At 45.3% G+C, this 17,216-nt stretch overlaps 1 protein-coding gene across 1 annotated transcript in view; it reads left to right on the top strand.

Moving 5' to 3' along the window:
• The window catches only part of LOC115146941 (serine/threonine-protein kinase PAK 3-like), a 127,061-nt gene that overhangs the window by 45,824 nt on the left and 64,021 nt on the right, over positions 1 to 17,216 (top strand). Inside the window, exons 6-11 of the mRNA XM_065004864.1 lie at positions 1,155 to 1,217; positions 2,631 to 2,768; positions 2,989 to 3,163; positions 3,695 to 3,758; positions 8,345 to 8,393; positions 8,559 to 8,671. Of these exons, the coding sequence (XP_064860936.1) occupies positions 1,155 to 1,217; positions 2,631 to 2,768; positions 2,989 to 3,163; positions 3,695 to 3,758; positions 8,345 to 8,393; positions 8,559 to 8,671 (602 nt within the window). The remainder of the gene's footprint in view (positions 1 to 1,154; positions 1,218 to 2,630; positions 2,769 to 2,988; positions 3,164 to 3,694; positions 3,759 to 8,344; positions 8,394 to 8,558; positions 8,672 to 17,216) is intronic.

Here is a 17,216-nt window from a genome sequence, read left to right as displayed (position 1 = left end):
CCCCCCATCTTTCTGTAGTGGTCCCCTGTCCTCTACTCTCCCCATCTCTCTGTAGTGGTCCCCTGTCCTCTACTCTCCCCATCTCTCTGTAGTAGTCCTCTGTCCTCTACTCTCCCCATCTCTCTGTAGTAGTCCTCTGTCCTCTACTCTCCCCATCTCTCTGTAGTGGTCCCCTGTCCTCTACTCTCCCCATCTCTCTGTAGTGGTCCACTGTCCTCTACTCTCCCCATCTCTCTGTAGTGGTCCTCTGTCCTCTACTCTCCCCATCTCTCTGTAGTGGTCCTCTGTCCTCTACTCTTCCCATCTCTCTGTAGTGGTCCCCTGTCCTCTACTCTCCCCATCTTCTGTAGTGATCCCCTGTCCTCTACTCTCCCCATCTCTCTGTAGTGGTCCCCTGTCCTCTACTCTCCCCATCTCTCTGTAGTGGTCCCCTGTCCTCTACTCTCTCTCTGTACCCTCTATGCTCCCCATCTCTCTGTGGTCTCCTGTCTTCTACTCTCTCTGTAGTGGTCCCCTGTCCTCTCTCCCCATCTCTCTGTAGTGGTCCTCTCCCCATCTCTCTGTAGTGGTCCCCCTCTGTCCCCTGTCCTCTACTCTCCCCATCTCTCTGTAGTGGTCCCCTGTCCTCTACTCTCCCCATCTCTCTGTAGTGGTCCTCTGTCCTCTACTCTCCCCCCATCTCTCTGTAGTGGTCCCCTGTCCTCTACTCTCCCCATCTCTCTGTGGTCCACTGTCCTCTACTCCCCCATCTCTCTGTAGTGGTCCTCTACCTCTCCCCCATCTCTCTGTAGTGGTCCCCTGTCCTCTACTCTCCCCATCTCTGTAGTGATCCCCTGTCCTCTACTCTCCCCATCTCTCTGTAGTGGTCGCCTGTCCTCTACTCTCCCCATCTCTCTGTACTGGTCCCCTGTCCTCTATGCTCCCCATCTCTCTGTAGTGGTCCCCTGTCTTCTACTCTCCCCATCTCTCTGTAGTGGTCCCCTGTCCTCTACTCTCCCCATCTCTCTGTAGTGGTCCCCTGTCCTCTACTCTCCCCATCTCTCTGTAGTGGTCCCCTGTCTTCTACTCTCCCCAATTCTCAATAGTCCATTGCTCTGTAACGTTGTGTTGTTCTGTGTTCAGTAAATCCTTCCATTTTCAACCTTCACATTCAGAACCGACTGCTGTCGTCTGGGCCTCCTGTCAGCCTTAGAACCTGCAGTGCATTATTTGACAAGGTAACTCCTCCATATTCCTTTCCACATACCTCTACATTGTCTGAAGACTAAATTGAACCTTTTTGAACTCCTAATGTTGTTGATGCTGGGTATGCCCAGATATGCAGGCTCTATTGGATGGACATGAACATGAGAGATATTAGAGACCGCTTCACTCTCTTTTAAGTGTAATGGCTTCTCTATTTCACCACTTGTCGTAAGCAGTTCCTTAAACAATTCCCAATGGCCCATGCTTAAAACTCTCAGGGCCGGGCGCTTGCCTAAGAGGGCTATTATGATCTTCAAAATCCTGCATGTCTGAACATGTGTTCTTCACTCCCTTCCTCACAGAGCCAATATGTCCCTGCTTTAGATCTGACCGCATGGCCCAGTAGAAACCTGCTAGCTTGCGCTGCTCATCATTAGCCAGCTAGCCTCTCATCTCCACTGCCTTCTTCGGCTCTGTCTGTGCTGTGAATCTGGGTCTGTCTTCAGAACACTGACCCCTATTATCCCTCGTGGTACCGCTTAAACCAAATCAACTTCCACTGCTAAGCAAAGAGCTGCTGGCTTGGCACCAATAGCTCGCAGCTAATCACCACCACTGATCTGCTGTCCTGTTTAGGATCTGTTTTACCATCTACGTTACATGTTTAGGCTGGGGATGGAGGAAATCTATCGCACTGTACAGTCCAAGTGGTCACCCGGATGGTGGTGTTTATGATGGAGTGCAGGAGAGAGTGACTGGCTTTGCATAGCACTCTGATCCACCATCAGAATGGGTGTGTGACTTACTGCATTGTACAGCTGTTTTAGTGGCTATGGTTGGAGTTGGAGTGTTGGGTCAGGGGTTGTTTTGCTTGTTTGGCTCTCCAGGTCCAACTGTATGCTGTCTAATTCTGTTCTATGAGCTGTCACTGAAACACATCACGACGGAGAATGTTAGCCATGTTCCAGCTGCTTGTCTCACATCGGTCATGGATCTATACCTCGTATGATCAGAAGCCATTCTAGTACTGTAGCTTTCTCGTCCAAGGCCCGTATCCACAAAGGGTCTCAAAGTAGCAGTGCTGATCTAGGGTCAGTTTTGCCTTTTAGATCATTCTAAATCATATTATATGGACAGATCCTAGATTCGTGGATATGGGCCCAGGTTTAATCAAGTGGATCATGTTGGATAACTGTATTCCTGATTACACTGTGGAATAAATGTAATATTGATGTTTTACCGTATCTTATTTCACAGCTGAGCACCCTGTTGTAATGGTATGGTCTTAGGAGGTGTCTATTGTCAGCATGGACGTGCCTTATTACATGGGACATTAGGAGTCCCTGGAAAAACCACTTACAGGAATGCAGCTGTCCCAGCGTTTCAGATTGTCACTGTCCAATGTACTACAGACCTCCTCACTGACACCTTGTTTTACACCTCAGGGTGCAAAGACATCCACAGACCCCCCTATAGCACCCCCTGTGTCAGAGGAGGAGGAGGAGGAGGAGGAAGAGGAGGAGGACGATGATGACGATGAGCCACCACCCGTCATCGCACCTCGACCTGAGCACACTAAATCTGTGAGTCACCCTGAGGTTATGAACAATGACTTGACACAATGTTACAGATCTAAGACTTAGGAAGGCTTACAGACTAATCACCTCAATAACTCAACTCAGTACAGAGTTGTACAGTATGCTTGTTGTCCTGCTCCTCTCTGACTGTGTCCTGCTCCTCCCTGACTGTGACTGTGTCCTGCTCCTCCCTGACTGTGACTGTGTCCTGCGCCTCTCCTGACAGATCTACACCCGCTCTGTCATCGAGCCCTTGGCGCCTCCCACCCCTGTGAAGGAGGTCACAACCCCGCCAGAGTCCCAGGTCCAGCCGGAGAACACGTCCAGCACTCTGTACCGCCACACCGATCGGCAGAGGAAGAAGTCCAAGATGACAGACGAGGAGATTCTGGAGCGACTTAGTATGTTGTCTCTCTGTGGATCTATGGAGCATGGAGAGTTTCATAGAGCTTGTGCTGTGACTGTACTGTGATGTGTCCAGACCTCTCAGCTCTAAACCCATCCTACCGCAGTGATTAGTGTGGGCTGCTCACTAAGCCACAGATTACAGCCTTAGGACGACCAAGCGCCCCTCTAGAGTCAGAGTACTGCTCTCTCTGCAGTGTCCTCTCTGCAGTGTCCTCTCTGCAGTGTCCTCTCTGCAGTTTCTGCATTTGCCCCTGTCCAAAACATCAGCAGTGCTCTACTGTGCAGGACAACCTCCCAGCATGCAGCAGTGTATTCGGCTTCAGTACGAGCCCCACAGCAGGCGACATCCCTGAATGTCGTGGGCAGAGGAGCGTGTGTGTAATGCAGGGATGCCCTCTCCATGGCCGTGCTGTGTGTGTGTGTGTGTGTGTGTGTGTGTGTGTGTGTGTGTGTGTGTGTGTGTGTGCGTGCCTCAGTCTGACCTAGAGACACTCTCCACTAATCACCTCTCTCTGTCTTCCCAGGAAGCATTGTGAGTGTGGGGGACCCCAAAAAGAAGTACACACGCTTTGAGAAAATAGGACAAGGGTAAGTCCACTTTCAATCCAAATCCACTAGCTACTTACTGCCGCTTATTGGAACAAAGTAGTCTTTGGTAGTCAGCCCAACTGAGAGAAAGAAATACAACGCCTCACTCAGGAGTGACCAGAGACAGAGATGAGAAAAAGAAAGAGGTTGAAGGGTCTGAGAGAGAAGTAGAAAGGAACTTTATTCAGACATGGCTGTGGGCCAGATGAGCTCAGCCCCCTCTCTCTCTCTCTCTCTCTCTCTCTCTCTCTCGCTCTCTCTCTGATTCTCTCTCTGATTCTCTCTCACTCTCTCTCTCTCTCTCCTTCTCTCTTTTTCTCTCTCTCTCTCTGATTCTCTCTCTCTCTCTCTCTCTCTCTCTCTCTCTCACGGTGATTCTATCTCTCTCTCTGATTCTCACTCACTCACTCACTCACTCACTCACTCACTCACTCACTCACTCACTCACTCACTCACTCACTCACTCACTCACTCACTCACTCACTCACTCACTCACTCTCTGTCTGATTCTCTCTCTCACCCTCCTTCTGACTCTCCCTTTCTGATTCTATCTCTGATTCTCTCTCTCTCTCTCTCTCACTCTCTCTCACCCTCCTCCCCTCTCTCTCTCTCGCTCTCTCTGGGAGAGCTGGGGTGAGCTTAGCCCTGACATCACCACTCCCTCCACCTCAGACCTGAACACAACAACAGCAGCAGCCAGCTTTCTCCAGCACTGTCTGCTTATCTTAACACACCACTAAGGGCTCCCCTGATCAATGTGGGTGGTAACGACAGACAATATGCACACACACTGTCTATAAATGAAAACAGCTGTGCACAAGGATATGAACACTAAACTGTGGTTTCTCACAGACCTCTCTGATTAAACCCACGGGGAAATGTTACCTGAGGATGAGAGCAGTTAACAAATCCTGAGCTCAGTGGCCTTAGCCACCTCACACTCCATCCCCTCTGTAGATCACATGAGAAGCTTCCTGATGAGTCAGTGATCAGTCTGGATTGGTTCCACAGCTACCTAACAACAGCTTTACCTGTCTGGCTGCAGCGCATCAGTGGCTGGTCGGGATACGCTGCAGGAACCCTCATTCATTATTCATACACACTCACAGTACAATACAACGGTGGAGCCTGGCGGTCTCAGGGAGGGAGGGAGAATCAAGAAGAGAGAGGGCAAGTAGAACAGAGTGAGGGAGAGACGTGAGAGAGATGTGTGACTTGACTAAATCTCGGGAGCGTGACATGTAAAATGAGACTTCCACTTCATTCTGTATAAGGTCAATCTGCAAGACCTCATAATCGAAATGAAGCCATTCTGAAAAACAGACTGTAGTCAAAAAGACTTCTGGGGTGTTATGAGAATGGGAAGGTTTAGTGATGGATACAGGGAAGACATGGGTTACTGGTAAAGTTAATGCAGTGGAAACTAGGCTAAAGGTCAGGGTGTAGAACCAAACAGTAAACCAGACTCCTGGCAGGGGACTCTGTCTGTACCTGGTTATAGCATTCACCATGGGTCTGTGTTATATTCCTGGTTACAGCATTCACCATGGGTCTGTGTTATATTCCTGGTTATAGCATTCACCATGGGTCTGTGTTATGTTCCTGGTTACAGCATTCACCATGGGTCTGTGTTATATTCCTGGTTATAGCATTCACCATGGGTCTGTGTTATATTCCTGGTTACAGCATTCACCATGGGTCTGTGTTATATTCCTGGTTATAGCATTCACCATGGGTCTGTGTTATGTTCCTGGTTATAGCATTCTCCATGGGTCTGTGTTATGTTCCTGGTTATAGCATTCACCATGGGTCTGTGTTATGTTCCTGGTTACAGCATTCACCATGGGTCTGTGTTATATTCCTGGTTATAGCATTCACCATGGGTCTGTGTTATGTTCCTGGTTATAGCATTCACCATGGGTCTGTGTTATGTTCCTGGTTATAGCATTCACCATGGGTCTGTGTTATGTTCCTGGTTATAGCATTCACCATGGGTCTGTGTTATGTTCCTGGTTATAGCATTCACCATGGGTCTGTGTTATGTTCCTGGTTACAGCATTCACCATGGGTCTGTGTTATATTCCTGGTTATAGCATTCACCATGGGTCTGTGTTATGTTCCTGGTTATAGCATTCACCATGGGTCTGTGTTATGTTCCTGGTTATAGCATTCACCATGGGTCTGTGTTATGTTCCTGGTTATAGCATTCACCATGGGTCTGTGTTTTGTTCCTGGTTACAGCATTCACCATGGGTCTGTGTTATATTCCTGGTTATAGCATTCACCATGGGTCTGTGTTATGTTCCTGGTTATAGCATTCACCATGGGTCTGTGTTATGTTCCTGGTTATTCACCATGGGTCTGTGTTATGTTCCTGGTTATTTCACCATGGGTCTGTGTTATGTTCCTGTTCATTCACCATGGGTCTGTGTTATGTTCCTGGTTATAGCATTCACCATGGGTCTGTGTTATATTCCTGGTTATAGCATTCACCATGGGTCTGTGTTATGTTCCTGGTTACAGCATTCACCATGGGTCTGTGTTATGTTCCTGGTTACAGCATTCACCATGGGTCTGTGTTATGTTCCTGGTTACAGCATTCACCATGGGTCTGTGTTATGTTCCTGGTTATAGCATTCACCATGGGTCTGTGTTATGTCCCTGTTACAGCATTCACCATGGGTCTGTGTTATGTTCCTGGTTATAGCATTCACCATGGGTCTGTGTTATGTTCCTGGTTATAGCATTCACCATGGGTCTGTGTTATGTTCCTGGTTACAGCATTCACCATGGGTCTGTGTTATGTTCCTTCACCATGGGTTGTGTTATAGCATTCACCATGGGTCTGTGTTATGTTCCTATTCACCATGTTCCTGGTTATAGCATTCACCATGGGTCTGTGTTATGTTCCTGGTTATAGCATTCACCATGGGTCTGTGTTATGTTCCTGGTTATAGCATTCACCATGGGTCTGTGTTATATTCCTGTTATAGCATTCACCATGGGTCTGTGTTATGTTCCTGGTTATAGCATTCACCATGGGTCTGTGTTATATTCCTGGTTACAGCATTCACCATGGGTCTGTGTTATATTCCTGGTTATAGCATTCACCATGGGTCTGTGTTATGGGTTATATTCCTGGTTATAGCATTCACCATGGGTCTGTGTTATATTCCTGGTTATAGCATGGGTCTGTGTTATATTCCTGGTTCCTGGTTATAGCATTCACCATGGGTCTGTGTTATGTTCCTGGTTATAGCATTCACCATGGGTCTGTGTTATGTTCCTGGTTACAGCATTCACCATGGGTCTGTTATAGTTATGGGTCTGTGTTATGTTCCTGGTTACCATTCACCATGGGTCTGTGTTATATTCCTGGTTATAGCATTCACCATGGGTCTGTGTTATGTTCCATTCACCATGGGTCTGTGTTATGTTCCTGGTTATAGCATTCACCATGGGTCTGTGTTATGTTCCTGGTTATAGCATTTACCATGGGTCTGTGTTATGTTCCTGGTTATAGCATTCACCATGGGTCTGTGTTATATTCCTGGTTATAGCATTCACCATGGGTCTGTGTTATGTTCCTGGTTACAGCATTCACCATGGGTCTGTGTTATGTTCCTGGTTACAGCATTCACCATGGGTCTGTGTTATGTTCCTGGTTACAGCATTCACCATGGGTCTGTGTTATGTTCCTGGTTATAGCATTCACCATGGGTCTGTGTTATGTCCCTGGTTACAGCATTCACCATGGGTCTGTGTTATGTTCCTGGTTATAGCATTCACCATGGGTCTGTGTTATGTTCCTGGTTATAGCATTCACCATGGGTCTGTGTTATATTCCTGGTTATAGCATTCACCATGGGTCTGTGTTATGTTCCTGGTTATAGCATTCACCATGGGTCTGTGTTATGTCCCTTGGAGCTCATACAAAAATGAAAGCATTACAGACTTGGTACTGTACACACAAGTCATACACTGAACACATCACAGAGTTGTGAGCACCCCACACACTCTCCAAAGGTAACTTAGACACACCACACACTCACAGCAGAATTAGCTCGTGACATTCTCCACATATGCAAGTGATATAATGTGCACATTATAGACTGTAGGGTCTTAAATCATGCAAGACATTTATAGATATCAGAGATGAAAGGTCATCTTATTGACAGGGTAATTACTCCTATTAATTATTACTGACCAAGGGACACTAGAGCTGCCTTTTCCAACGGCCAATGGTCAATGCTGCCCTCTGGTGGCCAAATGAAATGGTACTTGATCATTTATGAGAGGAAGCCAAAGAACTCCTTCTTTGAAGGAGATTCTTGTGTGAATAAAAAAAATGGCAAATGTCCTCCAGGCTCTTGAGAGTTGGCATAACGCTAATATTATGGAGATCGGTACCGTGGAGAGACAGGTTTTTGGAAGGAGCAAACAAGAAAGGCCTTTCACTGTACTTGTGGACATGACAACAAAAACTAGAAAGTTGAAACTTTGAGAGCTTGGGTGATCTGTCCTATCTCCTTGCATGAGGATTTGTTTCTATGTGGAACTAATGCGTTATTCTCTTGTTTCCTCAGGGCATCTGGCACTGTGTACACAGCCATTGACATTGCTACTGGCCAGGAGGTAAACTAACTTGACGACCACAGTCACTTCAGAAAATCATCCACATCTTACGCGTCTATCTGTCACCCTACTGATTAGCCTTCTCTTCTGGCACATTAACTGTGTAATCTGTCAGAGCACTGAAGACACCATGTGGTGTCCTGTTTATGGTTGTTCCTCTGTCAGGTGGCCATTAAGCAGATGAACCTCCAACAGCAGCCTAAGAAGGAGCTGATCATCAACGAGATCCTGGTGATGAGGGAAAACAAAAACCCCAACATAGTCAACTACCTGGACAGGTGAGGCTCACACATACTGTGGTTGCTGATGGGGAAAACCACAGGTTTAGCAGCTACTGTAAATATGCAATGACGATACGGAATCTCTCTCTTCTCTGTCTGTAGTTACCTGGTAGGGACTAGTATACTTCATCTCTCTCCTCTGTCTGTAGTTACCTGGTAGGGACTAGTATATTTCATCTCTCTCTCTCCTCTGTCTGTAGTTACCTGGTAGGGACTAGTATACTTCGTCTCTCTCTCCTCTGTTTGTAGTTACCTGGTAGGGACTAGTATACTTCATCTCTCTTCTCTGTCTGTAGTTACCTGGTAGGGACTAGTATACTTCATCTCTCTCCTCTGTCTGTAGTTACCTGGTAGGGACTAGTATATTTCATCTCTCTCTCTCCTCTGTCTGTAGTTACCTGGTAGGGACTAGTATACTTCATCTCTCTCTCCTCTGTTTGTAGTTACCTGGTAGGGACTAGTATACTTCATCTCTCTTCTCTGTTGTAGTTACCTGGTAGGGACTAGTATACTTCATCTCTCTCCCCCCTGTCTGTAGTTACCTGGTAGGGACTAGTATACTTCATCTCTCTTCACTGTCTGTAGTTACCTGGTAGGGACTAGTATACGTCATATCTCTCCCCCCTGTCTGTAGTTACCTGGTAGGGACTAGTATACTTCATCTCTCTTCACTGTCTGTAGTTACCTGGTAGGGACTAGTATACTTCATCTCTCTTCTCTGTCTGTAGTTACCTGGTAGGGACTAGTATACTTCATCTCTCTCCTCTGTCTGTAGTTACCTGGTAGGGACTAGTATATTTCATCTCTCTCTCCTATGTCTGTAGTTACCTGGTAGGGACTAGTATACTTCATCTCTCTCTCCTCTGTTTGTAGTTACCTGGTAGGGACTAGTATACTTCATCTCTCTTCTCTGTCTGTAGTTACCTGGTAGGGACTAGTATACTTCATCTCTCTCCTCTGTCTGTAGTTACCTGGTAGGGACTAGTATATTTCATCTCTCTCTCTCCTATGTCTGTAGTTACCTGGTAGGGACTAGTATACTTCATCTCTCTCTCCTCTGTTTGTAGTTACCTGGTAGGGACTAGTATACTTCATCTCTCTTCTCTGTTTGTAGTTACCTGGTAGAGACTAGTATACTTCATCTCTCTCCTCTGTCTGTAGTTACCTGGTAGGGACTAGTATACTTCATCTCTCTCCTCTGTCTGTAGTTACCTGGTAGGGACTAGTATACATCTCTCTCCTCTGTTTGTAGTTACCTGGTAGGGACTAGTATACTTCATCTCTCTCCTCTGTTTGTAGTTACCTGGTAGGGATTAGTATACTTCATCTATCTCCTCTGTTTGTAGTTACCTGGTAGGGACTAGTATACTTCATCTCTCTTCTCTGTCTGTAGTTACCTGGTAGGGACTAGTATATTTCATCTCTCTCTCTCCTCTGTCTGTAGTTACCTGGTAGGGACTAGTATATTTCATCTCTCTCTCTCCTCTGTCTGTAGTTACCTGGTAGGGACTAGTATACTTCATCTCTCTCTCCTCTGTTTGTAGTTACCTGGTAGGGACTAGTATACTTCATCTCTCTTCTCTGTCTGTAGTTACCTGGTAGGGACTAGTATACTTCATCTCTCTCCTCTGTCTGTAGTTACCTGGTAGGGACTAGTATATTTCATCTCTCTCTCTCCTCTGTCTGTAGTTACCTGGTAGGGACTAGTATACTTCATCTCTCTCTCCTCTGTTTGTAGTTACCTGGTAGGGACTAGTATACTTCATCTCTCTTCTCTGTTTGTAGTTACCTGGTAGGGACTAGTATACTTCATCTCTCTTCTCTGTCTGTAGTTACCTGGTAGGGACTAGTATACTTCATCTCTCTCCCCCCTGTCTGTAGTTACCTGGTAGGGACTAGTATACTTCATCTCTCTTCACTGTCTGTAGTTACCTGGTAGGGACTAGTATACGTCATCTCTCTCCCCCCTGTCTGTAGTTACCTGGTAGGGACTAGTATACTTAATCTCTCTTCACTGTCTGTAGTTACCTGGTAGGGACTAGTATACTTCATCTCTCTTCTCTGTCTGTAGTTACCTGGTAGGGACTAGTATACTTCATCTCTCTCCTCTGTCTGTAGTTACCTGGTAGGGACTAGTATATTTCATCTCTCTCTCTCCTATGTCTGTAGTTACCTGGTAGGGACTAGTATACTTCATCTCTCTCTCCTCTGTTTGTAGTTACCTGGTAGGGACTAGTATACTTCATCTCTCTTCTCTGTCTGTAGTTACCTGGTAGGGACTAGTATACTTCATCTCTCTCTCCTCTGTTTGTAGTTACCTGGTAGGGACTAGTATACTTCATCTCTCTTCTCTGTCTGTAGTTACCTGGTAGGGACTAGTATACTTCATCTCTCTCCTCTGTCTGTAGTTACCTGGTAGGGACTAGTATATTTCATCTCTCTCTCTCCTATGTCTGTAGTTACCTGGTAGGGACTAGTATACTTCATCTCTCTCTCCTCTGTTTGTAGTTACCTGGTAGGGACTAGTATACTTCATCTCTCTTCTCTGTTTGTAGTTACCTGGTAGGGACTAGTATACTTCATCTCTCTCCTCTGTCTGTAGTTACCTGGTAGGGACTAGTATACTTCATCTCTCTCCTCTGTCTGTAGTTACCTGGTAGGGACTAGTATACTTCATCTCTCTCCTCTGTCTGTAGTTACCTGGTAGGGACTAGTATACTTCATCTCTCTCCTCTGTTTGTAGTTACCTGGTAGGGATTAGTATACTTCATCTATCTCCTCTGTTTGTAGTTACCTGGTAGGGACTAGTATACTTCATCTCTCTTCTCTGTTTGTAGTTACCTGGTAGGGACTAGTATATTTCATCTCTCTCCTCTGTCTGTAGTTACCTGGTAGGGACTAGTATATTTCATCTCTCTTCTCTGTCTGTTGTTACCTGGTAGGGTCTAGTATACTTCAAATCTCTTCTCTGTCTGTAGTTACCTGGTAGGGACTAGTATACTTCATCTCTCTCCTCTGTCTGTAGTTACCTGGTAGGGACTAGTATACGTCATCTCTCTCCCCCCTGTCTGTAGTTACCTGGTAGGGACTAGTATACTTCATCTCTCTTCACTGTCTGTAGTTACCTGGTAGGGACTAGTATACTTCATCTCTCTTCTCTGTCTGTAGTTACCTGGTAGGGACTAGTATACTTCATCTCTCTCCTCTGTCTGTAGTTACCTGGTAGGGACTAGTATATTTCATCTCTCTTCTCTGTCTGTTGTTACCTGGTAGGGTCTAGTATACTTCATCTCTCTTCTCTGTCTGTAGTTACCTGGTAGGGACTAGTATGATTCATCTCTCTTCTCTGTCTGTAGTTACCTGGTAAGGACTAGTATATTTCATCTCTCTTCTCTGTCTGTAGTTACCTGGTAGGGACTAGTACACTTCATCTCTCTCTCCTCTGTCTGTAGTTACCTGGTAGGGACTAGTATACTTCATCTCTCTCTCCTCTGTCTGTAGTTACCTGGTAGGGACTAGTATACTTAATCTCTCTCTTCTCTGTCTGTAGTTACCTGATAAGGGATAGTATACTTCATCTCTCTCCTCTGTCTGTAGTTACCTGGTAGGGACTAGTATATTTCATCTCTCTCCTCTGTCTGTAGTTACCTGGTAGGGACTAGTATACTTCATCTCTCTCTCCTCTGTTTGTAGTTACCTGGTAGGGTCTAGTATATTTCATCTCTCTCTCCTCTGTCTGTAGTTACCTGGTAGGGACTAGTATACTTCATCTCTCTCCTCTGTCTGTAGTTACCTGGTATGGACTAGTATACTTCATCTCTCTTCTCTGTCTGTAGTTACCTGGTAGGGACTAGTACACTTCATCTCTCTCTCCTCTGTCTGTAGTTACCTGGTAGGGACTAGTATACTTCATCTCTCTCTCCTCTGTCTGTACTTACCTGGTAGGGACTAGTATACTTAATCTCTCTCTCCTCTGTCTGTAGTTACCTGGTAGGGACTAGTATACTTCATCTCTCTTCTCTGTCTGTAGTTACCTGGTAGGGACTAGTATACTTCATCTCTCTCTCCTCTGTCTGTAGTTACCTGGTAGGGACCAGTATACTTCATCTCTCTCTCCTCTGTCTGTAGTTACATGGGAGGGACTAGTATACTTCATCTCTCTTCTCTCTCTGTAGTTACCTGGTAGGGACTAGTATACTTCATCTCTGTCTCCTCTGTCTGTAGTTACCTGGTAGGGACTAGTATACTTCATCTCTCTTCTCTGTCTGTAGTTACCTGGTAGGGACTAGTATACTTCATCTCTCTCTGTCTGTAGTTACCTGGTAGGGACTAGTATATTTCATCTCTCTTCTCTGTCTGTTGTTACCTGGTAGGGTCTAGTATACTTCATCTCTCTTCTCTGTCTGTAGTTACCTGGTAGGGACTAGTATGATTCATCTCTCTCCTCTGTCTGTAGTTACCTGGTAGGGACTAGTATATTTCATCTCTCTCTCTCTGTCTGTAGTTACCTGGTAGGGACTAGTATACTTCATCTCTCTCCTCTGTCTGTAGTTACCTGGTAGGGACTAGTATATTTCATCTCTCTCTTCTCTGTCTGTAGTTACCTGATAAGGGATAGTATACTTCATCTCTCTCTCTGTCTGTAGTTACCTGGTAGGGACTAGTATATTTCATCTCTCTCCTCTGTCTGTAGTTACCTGGTAGGGACTAGTATACTTCATCTCTCTCTCCTCTGTTTGTAGTTACCTGGTAGGGACTAGTATATTTCATCTCTCTCTCCTCTGTCTGTAGTTACCTGGTAGGGACTAGTATACTTCATCTCTCTCTCTGTCTGTAGTTACCTGGTATGGACTAGTATACTTCATCTCTCTTCTCTGTCTGTAGTTACCTGGTAGGGACTAGTACACTTCATCTCTCTCTCCTCTGTCTGTAGTTACCTGGTAGGGACTAGTATACTTCATCTCTCTCTCCTCTGTCTGTACTTACCTGGTAGGGACTAGTATACTTAATCTCTCTCTCCTCTGTCTGTAGTTACCTGGTAGGGACTAGTATACTTCATCTCTCTTCTCTGTCTGTAGTTACCTGGTAGGGACTAGTATACTTCATCTCTCTCTCCTCTGTCTGTAGTTACCTGGTAGGGACCAGTATACTTCATCTCTCTCTCCTCTGTCTGTAGTTACATGGGAGGGACTAGTATACTTCATCTCTCTTCTCTCTCTGTAGTTACCTGGTAGGGACTAGTATACTTCATCTCTGTCTCCTCTGTCTGTAGTTACCTGGTAGGGACTAGTATACTTCATCTCTCTTCTCTGTCTGTAGTTACCTGGTAGGGACTAGTATACTTCATCTCTCTCCTCTGTCTGTAGTTACCTGGTAGGGACTAGTATATTTCATCTCTCTTCTCTGTCTGTTGTTACCTGGTAGGGTCTAGTATACTTCATCTCTCTTCTCTGTCTGTAGTTACCTGGTAGGGACTAGTATGATTCATCTCTCTCCTCTGTCTGTAGTTACCTGGTAGGGACTAGTATACGTCATCTCTCTCCTCTGTCTGTAGTTACCTGGTAGGGACTAGTATACTTCATCTCTCTCCTCTGTCTGTAGTTACCTGGTAGGGACTAGTATATTTCATCTCTCTCTCTCCTATGTCTGTAGTTACCTGGTAGGGACTAGTATACTTCATCTCTCTCTCCTCTGTTTGTAGTTACCTGGTAGGGACTAGTATACTTCATCTCTCTTCTCTGTTTGTAGTTACCTGGTAGGGACTAGTATACTTCATCTCTCTCCTCTGTCTGTAGTTACCTGGTAGGGAATAGTATACTTCATCTCTCTCCTCTGTCTGTAGTTACCTGGTAGGGACTAGTATACTTCATCTCTCTTCTCTGTTTGTAGTTACCTGGTAGGGACTAGTATACTTCATCTCTCTCTCCTCTGTCTGTAGTTACCTGGTAGGGACTAGTATACTTCATCTCTCTCCTCTGTCTGTAGTTACCTGGTAGGGACTAGTATATTTCATCTCTCTCCTCTGTCTGTAGTTACCTGGTAGGGACTAGTATACTTCATCTCTCTCCTCTGTTTGTAGTTACCTGGTAGGGACTAGTATACTTCATCTCTCTCCTCTGTCTGTAGTTACCTGGTAGGGACTAGTATATTTCATCTCTCTCTCTCCTCTGTCTGTAGTTACCTGGTAGGGACTAGTATACTTCATCTCTCTCTCCTCTGTTTGTAGTTACCTGGTAGGGACTAGTATACTTCATCTCTCTTCTCTGTCTGTAGTTACCTGGTAGGGACTAGTATACTTCATCTCTCTCCTCTGTCTGTAGTTACCTGGTAGGGACTAGTATATTTCATCTCTCTCTCTCCTCTGTCTGTAGTTACCTGGTAGGGACTAGTATACTTCATCTCTCTCTCCTCTGTTTGTAGTTACCTGGTAGGGACTAGTATACTTCATCTCTCTTCTCTGTTTGTAGTTACCTGGTAGGGACTAGTATACTTCATCTCTCTCCCCCCTGTCTGTAGTTACCTGGTAGGGACTAGTATACTTCATCTCTCTTCACTCTCTGTAGTTACCTGGTAGGGACTAGTATACGTCATCTCTCTCTCCTCTGTTTGTAGTTACCTGGTAGGGACTAGTATATTTCATCTCTCTCTCTCCTCTGTCTGTAGTTACCTGGTAGGGACTAGTATACTTCATCTCTCTCTCCTCTGTTTGTAGTTACCTGGTAGGGACTAGTATACTTCATCTCTCTTCTCTGTCTGTAGTTACCTGGTAGGGACTAGTATACTTCATCTCTCTCCTCTGTCTGTAGTTACCTGGTAGGGACTAGTATATTTCATCTCTCTCTCTCCTCTGTCTGTAGTTACCTGGTAGGGACTAGTATACTTCATCTCTCTCTCCTCTGTTTGTAGTTACCTGGTAGGGACTAGTATACTTCATCTCTCTTCTCTGTTTGTAGTTACCTGGTAGGGACTAGTATACTTCATCTCTCTCCCCCCTGTCTGTAGTTACCTGGTAGGGACTAGTATACTTCATCTCTCTCCTCTGTCTGTAGTTACCTGGTAGGGACTAGTATACTTCATCTCTCTCCTCTGTCTGTAGTTACCTGGTAGGGACTAGTATACTTCATCTCTCTCCTCTGTTTGTAGTTACCTGGTAGGGACTAGTATACTTCATCTCTCTTCTCTGTCTGTAGTTACCTGGTAGGGACTAGTATACTTCATCTCTCTCCTCTGTTTGTAGTTACCTGGTAGGGATTAGTATACTTCATCTATCTCCTCTGTTTGTAGTTACCTGGTAGGGACTAGTATACTTCATCTCTCTTCTCTGTTTGTAGTTACCTGGTAGGGACTAGTATACTTCATCTCTCTCTCCTCTGTCTGTAGTTACCTGGTAGGGACTAGTATACTTCATCTCTCTCCTCTGTCTGTAGTTACCTGGTAGGGACTAGTATATTTCATCTCTCTCCTCTGTCTGTAGTTACCTGGTAGGGACTAGTATATTTCATCTCTCTCTCTCCTCTGTCTGTAGTTACCTGGTAGGGACTAGTATACTTCATCTCTCTCTCCTCTGTTTGTAGTTACCTGGTAGGGACTAGTATACTTCATCTCTCTTCTCTGTCTGTAGTTACCTGGTAGGGACTAGTATACTTCATCTCTCTCCTCTGTCTGTAGTTACCTGGTAGGGACTAGTATATTTCATCTCTCTCTCTCCTCTGTCTGTAGTTACCTGGTAGGGACTAGTATACTTCATCTCTCTCTCCTCTGTTTGTAGTTACCTGGTAGGGACTAGTATACTTCATCTCTCTTCTCTGTTTGTAGTTACCTGGTAGGGACTAGTATACTTCATCTCTCTTCTCTGTCTGTAGTTACCTGGTAGGGACTAGTATACTTCATCTCTCTCCCCCCTGTCTGTAGTTACCTGGTAGGGACTAGTATACTTCATCTCTCTTCACTGTCTGTAGTTACCTGGTAGGGACTAGTATACGTCATCTCTCTCCCCTGTCTGTAGTTACCTGGTAGGGACTAGTATACTTAATCTCTCTCACTGTCTGTAGTTACCTGGTAGGGACTAGTATACTTCATCTCTCTTCTCTGTCTGTAGTTACCTGGTAGGGACTAGTATACTTCATCTCTCTCCTCTGTCTGTAGTTACCTGGTAGGGACTAGTATATTTCATCTCTCTCTCTGTCTGTAGTTACCTGGTAGGACTAGTATACTTCATCTCTCTCTCCTCTGTTTGTAGTTACCTGGTAGGGACTAGTATACTTCATCTCTCTTCTCTGTCTGTAGTTACCTGGTAGGGACTAGTATACTTCATCTCTCTCCTCTGTCTGTAGTTACCTGGTAGGGACTAGTATATTTCATCTCTCTCTCCTATGTCTGTAGTTACCTGGTAGGGACTAGTATACTTCATCTCTCTCCTCTGTTTGTAGTTACCTGGTAGGGACTAGTATACTTCATCTCTCTCTCTCTGTAGTTACCTGGTAGGGACTAGTATACCTGTCTGTAGGGAGGGACTAGTATACTTCATCTCTCTCCTCTGTTT

Source organism: Oncorhynchus nerka, linkage group LG19 (genome assembly GCF_034236695.1).
Source record: "Oncorhynchus nerka isolate Pitt River linkage group LG19, Oner_Uvic_2.0, whole genome shotgun sequence".
In the NCBI taxonomy this organism is placed as follows: Eukaryota; Metazoa; Chordata; class Actinopteri; order Salmoniformes; family Salmonidae; genus Oncorhynchus; species Oncorhynchus nerka.
This window is presented reverse-complemented; position numbering and strand designations above follow the sequence as displayed.